The sequence below is a fragment of the Chiloscyllium plagiosum genome, chromosome 6, assembly GCF_004010195.1.
Source record: "Chiloscyllium plagiosum isolate BGI_BamShark_2017 chromosome 6, ASM401019v2, whole genome shotgun sequence".
NCBI lineage: Eukaryota > Metazoa > Chordata > Chondrichthyes > Orectolobiformes > Hemiscylliidae > Chiloscyllium > Chiloscyllium plagiosum.
Genome location: NC_057715.1, coordinates 11,001,320 through 11,009,737, shown reverse-complemented (window position 1 = coordinate 11,009,737; position 8,418 = coordinate 11,001,320). Strand labels below are relative to the sequence as shown.

Here is an 8,418-nt window from a genome sequence, read left to right as displayed (position 1 = left end):
CCTTTCCCCCCTTCCCCTCCCCTCCCCTCCTTTCCCAGTATTTATCTGTAGCTGTTCCCTGCACCTTCCCTGCGCGGTGCCGTGTGTGTGTGTGTGTGTGTGTGGGGAGGGAGGTCACATGTTGTTTTGCTGTGCAGCCAGTCAATGTGTGTGTGTGTGTTATTTACAGCTCCCACTTCCACTCTGGTACCGGCAGAGAGAGAGAGAGAGAGAGAGGGACAGGAGCAGAGAAAACAGAGAGGAGCAGAAACCTGCAGCGGCTGGTGTTGTTGGGGGAAAGATGGCCAGTCCTCCCGTGTTAAAGGCGGGCGTGGGGGGCCATCTCTGTTTCCCCAAAGTGAAGAAATGCGGCTACTTGAAGAAACAGAAACACGGGCACAAGAGGTTCTTCGTGCTGAGGGAGCGGAGCGGCGATTGCCCGGCTCGGCTGGAGTATTACGAGAACGAGAAGAAGTGGAGGAACAAGTCGGCAGCGAAGAGAGTGATCCCTTTGGAAAGCTGCCTGAACATCAACAAGAGAGCAGACGCCAAACACAAATACCTCATCGCCCTCTACACCAAGGACGAGTATTTGGCTGTGGCGGCTGACAGCGAGCAGGAGCAGGAAAGTTGGTTCCACGCCCTCACTGAGCTGCTGAACCAGGACCAGCTCCTGCAGCACGACCAGGTGGGCTATGGTCTGCTCACCCCCGCCTCTGCCCTCTACAAGGAAGTGTGGCAGGTCAACCTGAAGCCCAAAGGCTTGGGGCAAGCGAAGAACCTCACCGGCTTTTACATGCTGTGCCTTTCCAGTAAGAGCATGGGCTTTGTGAAGCTCAATTCCCAGGTCCCCTCTGTCAACCTGCAGCTCATGAACATCCGCCGCTGTGGGCACTCCGAGAATTTCTTCTTCATGGAGGTGGGTAGGTCAGCGTCGACCGGGCCCGGCGAGCTCTGGATGCAGGTCGACGACTCGGTGGTGGCGCAGCACATCCACGAGACCATCCTGGAGGCCATGAAGGCGATGAAGGAGCTGTGCGAGTTCCGGCCCCGCAGCAAGAGCCAGTCCTCGGGCTCCAACCCCATCACCGTGCCCACCAGGCGGCACCTGAACAACCTGCCGCCCAGCCAGACCGGTCTCCAGAGGAGGTCGAGGACTGACAGCGTCAACGCCCCGCTAACGGCCAATAAGATCACCTCGTGCCGCATGAGGACTGCCAGTGAAGGCGACAGTACCATGTGCCGACCCGAGTCAATGACCAGAAACCCCATCAGCCCCAGCATGGTGAGAACACACTTTAGCCGTTCGAGTACCATGTGCAGGAACTCCAGAGTGATCCCTCACAGTTCTCTTCACCACAGTCGGTCAATGTCTATGCCAATGTCCCATTCGCCCCCATCGGCCACCAGTCCAGTGAGTCTGTCCTCGAGCAGCGGGCACGGATCTGCATCAGACACCATACCTAGACCATCCAGTGGCAGTGCATCTGTTTCAGGTTCCCCGAGCGATGGTGGCTTTATTTCTTTTGACGAGTACGGTTCCAGCCCGGGCGATTTAAGACATTATGTGGGAAACCGAAGTAACACACCCGAGTCCCTCACTGAAACACCACCTGTTCGAGAAGGCAGTGAATTGTATGGATATATGTTAATGGAAAGGCACAGTGCTGGCCACTTTAATGCTGGCTGTTATCAGACAGCTAGGGATGAAAGTGCAGAACTGGAGAAGAGCTACAGGAAGAGAACTTACTCTTTAACAACTCCGTGCCGTCAGAAAGCCACATCACAGGTTTCTTCAGTTTCATTAGATGAATATACTCTAATGAAAGCTACCTGCATGGGGAGCTCTGGACGTCTGTCACACACTGCCTCCCCCAAAGTAGCCTACAATCCTTACCCGGAAGATTACTGCGACATTGAAATAGGGTCCCAAAGGAGCTCTGGCTCCACTAACCTTGGTGATGACGGTTATATGCCAATGACTCCTGGAGTAGCACCGGCACCTAACAAAAGTGATGATTACATGCCAATGAGCCCGAAAAGTATTTCTGCCCCAAAACAAATCATTAATCCCCGATCACATTCTCAAGTGAATGCAAATGGATACAAGAACATTTCTCCGATTGGGAGCTGCTCGCCTGACCCAAGTGGATACATGAGAATGTGGTGTGGGTCAAAGTTATCTGTTGAAAGCTCTGATGGAAAGTTTAACCATGATGAATATATGAACATGTCTCCTATTGACTGTTGTGCATCAGTGACTCCTCCAGACTACTTTTTCAACCCTGTAGGTGATGATGTTCCCAAACCCGGCTACTCCTTCCACTCATTACCCCGATCTTACAAACCCCAGTGTCAGAAAAATGGTGAAAATGATCATTATGTTTTGATGAATTCGCCGGGCAGTGTTATTCTTGAAGAACCAGCATTTAATGCGAAGTCTGGCACATCTTGTGCTGTCAGTCATGCTTCTCGTTCGCCAGGGAGGCAAAGTCAGACAGATAGTTTAGTGTCCAGAGGAAGAGCGATGAGACCCACGAGATTGTCACTGGACAAGTTGAGAGCCAGCACATTACCAAGTACAAATGAGCATCCTTTACCCCCAGAACCAAAGAGCCCAGGAGAATATATTAATATTGATTTCAACAACAAATTTGTGTACTCCCCACCTGCTGTGTCATTACAAAGTTCCTTATCTTCCAAGGAATGCGGTAATGCTCAAAGGAAGTCAGCAGTGTCTGACTACATGAACCTCGATCTCAACTCTCAGTCACCAAAGAGTGGAGTTGTTCCTTGCGGTTCCTTTGATTCAGCCTCTGGATCGTCAGTTGCGTGCTCCAGCATCAACCACCCGACTGACATTTACCTTAAAGGTCAGGTTGGGACATCTTACCTCCCCAGCCCTTTGGAAGACGAGACTGATTATACAGATATGACTTTTGGAATGGCTACAACAACTTCACTATCCGTTTCACCAAAACATGAAAGTATCCAAGTGGCAAGCCCCACCACTGGTGTGAAAAGACTATCCCTGATTGATCAGATGCCTCCGGTTGAGGTTTTCATGCTTCCGAGTCTGCCACCCGATCCCAATCGAGGGGCAAAAGTAATCCGCGCCGATCCCCAGGGGCGAAGGCGTCATAGCTCAGAAACGTTCTCTTCCACCACAACGGTCACACCTGTTTCGCCTTCATTTGCTCACGATCCCAAGAGACACAGTTCTGCTTCATTTGAGAATGTTTCTCTCAGAAAGAATGATGAAGCTGAAGAGGAACAAGGAAGCCCGATGTGCCGCAAAACCTCCACTGGTTTCCAGAACGGGCTGAACTACATTGCCTTAGATTTAATGGATGATGATTTGACGAGATGCGAGAAGCTAATACGATGTCGATCAACTCCTCAAGCCAAAGGAAGTATTAATGGTTCAGATGCCAGCACATACGCCAGAATAGACTTTGTATCAAAGAATTTGGACCGGGCTGCTGCTGTGGAAGGTTTGTCAACTATCTATGTTTATCTTTTTAAGATTTTTGTTCAGTTCTAAGCATGTATTGCTGTATGTTTGAATGTGCGAGTAACCAGTGTTGTTGCTCTTTTATGGATAGGCAGTTTGAATTTGCAGGCATTCACAATGATTTTTCAAATATGAAACTTGGCAGGTAGGTGGGAAAGTACTTTAGAGGCATTTGGTTATTCCTCTGCCATTTTACTTAGAATTGAATGCACGTCTGCACTTCACTCCACTCCACCCCCCCAAAATAAGCCATCTGCACTTTTTATTGCTGAACTGCCTGGAAGCTGTTGATAATTGCAGTTACCTCTTGAAGGTGGGGAGACAAACAGTGTACTTTGTGTTATGTCAAACACTGAAAGTGAAGCATTCATGTAAAACCCTCGCTGTTATAAGTTCCACTCCTTACAGACTTTCAATATTCCTTTTCCTTTGGTTTACTTAAAGGCAAAATGTTGTAGCATTGCCCATTAAACATCAAGCTCTTTTTAAATTAAATGTTCATGTCCAGCTTGTTACAATTAGAGTGGCATTGCCTGTTGCTTTTTACATTGTGTAAACTACCTTATCAGATGACAGAGTTCAAGACGTGGGGACATGAAAGAAAAATCAGAGATGGAATACTTATTTTGGATTTAACCAGCCGAATTAATCTTTGTTTAGAATTTAAGCACAGCTACAATCAAAGGCAAAGGGAAAGGCAAGGGAGCAAGAGTGGAGGTTGGTGTTTATGTTGTAGAGAGGAGGAGGAATCTCTTCAGTGATCTGTTTAATCATGAAATCAATATTAAGAGCAGTCATGGTGATTGAAAGTGCAGCATATAGAAAATACAGTTAAAATAATGCAAAGTTTGAACTCCAGTGTTGGAGTTCTTATGTGATGAATGCTCCTGTGAATATTTATTGAGAATTTATATTGGTGCTTCAGGATCTGAAGCACAAATTTAAGCACAAGTGGAAGCAATCAGTTTATCTCTCATTACAGTCTTGATTTTCATTTACTTTGGGATTTTCAGTTCTGTTGGTTAGTCAAACTGAAACCAAAAGCTGAGTAGCAGCTGTCTTTTTGGGTTTAGTTTGACACAGGGAAGCTACTACACTGATAGCTGGGTTTCACAGCAGTACTACATCTGTGCTAGGGAAGAACTGAAACAGATTTTAGATGTTTGGACGCATAGTTGTGCTGGTAATTAAGTAGAAATGTGTCGAGATAGAAGTTGTAAATGTCTCAGTATTACGGTACCAGGATATTCCACATGTTTATATAATATCATGGTTCATATGCTTTTTGTTCCTATGTATGACTTAAGCAGTAAGTTATTTCAGAACATATGATTTGTGAGATTAACTACTGTGTATGCCTCTGACTTCTGCTGAAATCTGAGCCAGGTACTTTAGTCATTTCGATGGAAAAACACACAATCTCTGATGAATACATTTTTTGAAAGCAGTTTCATTTGGTTAATAGTAGTACTGTGAGCATTTCTGATCAGGCTGTGTTCACATTCAGTCCTGTGGAACACTAGTGACATTATTGTCATAAAATACAAAGTGAAATGCTTTTAGTTTGTTTGCAGACTAGTTGGCACAGGTATTAGATGAAAAGAAAATCACTTTTAACAAGCTGAGGCTTGTTCAAAATGATGTCAGTATGTTATTGTAAGATTCCTATAACACATTTAATCAGGAAATTGTGTTATTTTATACGGTGGTTGAATTGAACTGTGTGTCTGATTAGTCACTGGGCTGATCTGTTGCAAAATTGGATCAGCACCACTGAACAAAAAGACACCACATTCTGTTCATTCATGTTAAATAGCACGTTTGGATGCCAAAAAGGCACTGAAAAATGTAGCTTGTTTGTAACTGGTAGTCTAGTACTACTAGCTGCCAGCCTGTCTGTGATTTATTTACTTTATTAGCTGCTTTTGCTAGGGGCAACGAGAGAGCTGTTCATTTCTGTACGTGGCACTAGTTGGCGTGTTTCTCTAAAGTCATGGAATTGTATACAGTGAGAAATTGCCTCATTTTAGGGAGATTAATCTGAGAAATAGATTGCAGCATGAGCATCGATGGATAGGAATCTGAGCCACTTTCTGCATCTAAGGCTCTTTTGTTGGTCTGTTAATCTGCTAAGAACAAAATGTACAAAGCACACAAAGTGTGTGCACACGTTCCAGGGCAGAGTGCTTAATAATTGTTTACCAAAGATTCCTGAGAGCATCCGTAAAGTACTAAAGACGAAAGATGGTAACCGGATGAGTATTCTGAAGAAAATTTCAGTTGGCTTTATTTAAATGCACAATTGTATTAAAGAAGGAGAATGAACTCTTTCCCCCCACACCTTCAAGAGGAACAATAATTTGACAAAGGTTAAAAAAGAACCTTCTTTGCTTTGCTCTTATATATCTCCTGCTCCCCCACCTTTGTCTTTAGCTGCCACACTCTGCAATTCCGTCATGAAAAGCTTGACTCATTTTTCTCCTTTTAATAACATGATTAAAACCCTTCTTTTGACTTAATGTTTGATCACTCTCCTAAAATCTGCTTTAGCTCAGTGTTCATTCTTTCACTCCACTTCTCTGAAGCAATGTTTGGACTTTTTGCTATGTTAATAACATTTTATGTTATTGAAAGGGATTTTTAAAATCTCTGTTTTAAATTCCCACACTTTTTGATTACAATTTAACACCGGTTTTAGCTTTATTTATGATGAGAAAATAACTTTCAGAGGGTATTCAGTTTTGGTCTAGCAGCACTTTTAAGATTCAATTAAATGTGGAAAGCAGGCCCTTCGGCCCAACCAGTCCCCATCGACCCTCTGAAGAGTAACCCACCGACACCCATTTCCCTCTGACTAAAGCAACTAACACTATGGACGATTTTAGCATGGCCAATTCACCTGACCTGCACATCTTTGGACTGTGGGAGGAAACCAGAGCAAACCCACACAGACACAGGGAGAACGTGCAAACTCCACACGGTCACCCGAGGCCGGAATCGAACCAGGGACCCTGGTGCTGTGAGGCAGCAGTGCTAACAATTGAGCCACCATGCCATAGTCCAAGTATAAGCAAAATGGATGTTTTTAGCATTAAAACAGTTTACTGTAGACAAATGAATCTTAGCATAGGTCGTATAAACATGACAATCTAATAACATTCAGCAACAGAAGGCCATCTAGCCCCAATGAGCCTTCTCTGCTATTCAATCTGATCATGGCTGACCAATCACTTCAATGCCTTTCACCCATCTCTGTTATGGCACTGGTGATTATAAATCCATCAGTCTCTCCCTTAACCTCACCCAAACACTGAGCCTCCAGTGGTACAGAATTCTGAAGATTTCCAACCCTCTGAGTAAAAAACAAAAACCTCCTGTTCTCAGACTTAAGTGACATCCCCCTTATTTTTAAATTGTGACTCTGATGCTAGACTTCCCAATTGGGCCAAACATCTTATCTACAGCTACCCTGTCTATTCTTTGAAGTGTCTTTACAAGTTTTAGTGTGGTGGGTTTCGGGCTGTATTTCGACCAAGTGCTGGTGTGGGTCTGCTGCAAGCTTTTGCACTGTCCCCAAAATGGACCTAAGTGAATAATCCTTTGGTTTGATTGCATGAAGTGTACATTTTGTGTGATGTTAAATGTCATTTAGAAAATGTTCATGACCACTGATACAGTCTTCAAAATGCCTAAACATGAACATCTTGAGAGCTTCAGCTCCTGATGGGAGAAAGTGAGGACTACGGATGCTAGAGTTCAAGAGTCGAGGGTGTGGCGCTGGAAAAACTCAGCCGGTTAGGCAGCATCTGAAGAGCAGCTGAATCGACATTTCGAACATAAGCCATTCATCAGGAAATTCTGTCCAAAACGTCAATTCTCGTGCCCTGCAAATGCTGCTTGACCTGCTGTGTTTTTTCAGCACCACACTCTCGACTTCAGATACTGATACCAACATTTGGAGCCATTAGAACACTTTTAGTCACACAGGCACAGGGCTGGCTTTGAAACAGGACCTGTTGAGCAACATACACTCGTCATTGTCTGGATTGAATCTTATTCAGGACACCAGGTGCAATGTCACTTAAGAATTCTGATACCAAACAGGACAATTCATTTGGGCCTGCCCAAGGTATTTGGAAACATGTATGAAGCAGAAGGGCTCTTGTAGTACAGTGGTAGTGACACTAGTCTGGGCCAAAGCTGCTCCAGAGCTTTTTCATAGGACATCTCAACAGGTTGATTAAAAAATATCTGTACTTCAGCAGACTCACAGAAAACCCATTCACACTCAAAATTGAAGGAACCTGACCCAAAACAGATCAGAGCTTTGTTCATTTGTTTATTTAAAAGAAACACTGGTCGGTGAAGAAGAATAGAGAAGGTTGGTACAGTCACAGGGTCAAATGTAATGCTCATAAAGCCCTGTACCTGGCTAAGCCAATGGTATCAACTTCAAAATTACTATATATATTTTCTCATTGGATATAAAACAATTCATCTTTCAGCCACTAACCCAGGCTAAACTAGTGTGGATTTTAATCCAGCTATTGGAATGTCCCCCTAATGAGGCCCCTCGTATTCGATGCTTAAATATCTCCAGATCTTGAATTCCAGGATTCACAAAGAAATTAATATCATTAGTGATAATTGTCTCTACGGCTACAGAATACTTTTAATGTTTCTGTTTTACTCCAGCATCTCCCCTTCTTCCTATATAAACAATTCGTTGAATTTAGTTATTTTAAAATTAGTTTAAAAGAAAGTTCAAAACATTCTCTTTTTTTTTTGCTGTACACTTTCCTGCTGCTTCAGAAAAATGTGTTTTTTCCCTGATATCTCAGTAATGGTTCACTGGCCTGGTACTGGGATAGATGAAGGAGCATTGCACTGGTTGGAATGCCCCAGGGCTGGGATTGCTTGCCACA

General features: G+C 44.1%; 1 protein-coding gene across 1 annotated transcript in view; it reads left to right on the top strand.

Annotated features, from left to right (window-relative positions):
- The first annotated feature begins 114 nt into the window (after nt 1-114).
- The window catches only part of LOC122550450 (insulin receptor substrate 2-like), a 45,133-nt gene continuing 36,829 nt past the window's right edge, over nt 115-8,418 (top strand). Inside the window, exon 1 of the mRNA XM_043691192.1 lies at nt 115-3,473. Coding sequence (XP_043547127.1) covers nt 119-3,473 — 3,355 coding nt within the window. The 5' untranslated portion in view covers nt 115-118. The remainder of the gene's footprint in view (nt 3,474-8,418) is intronic.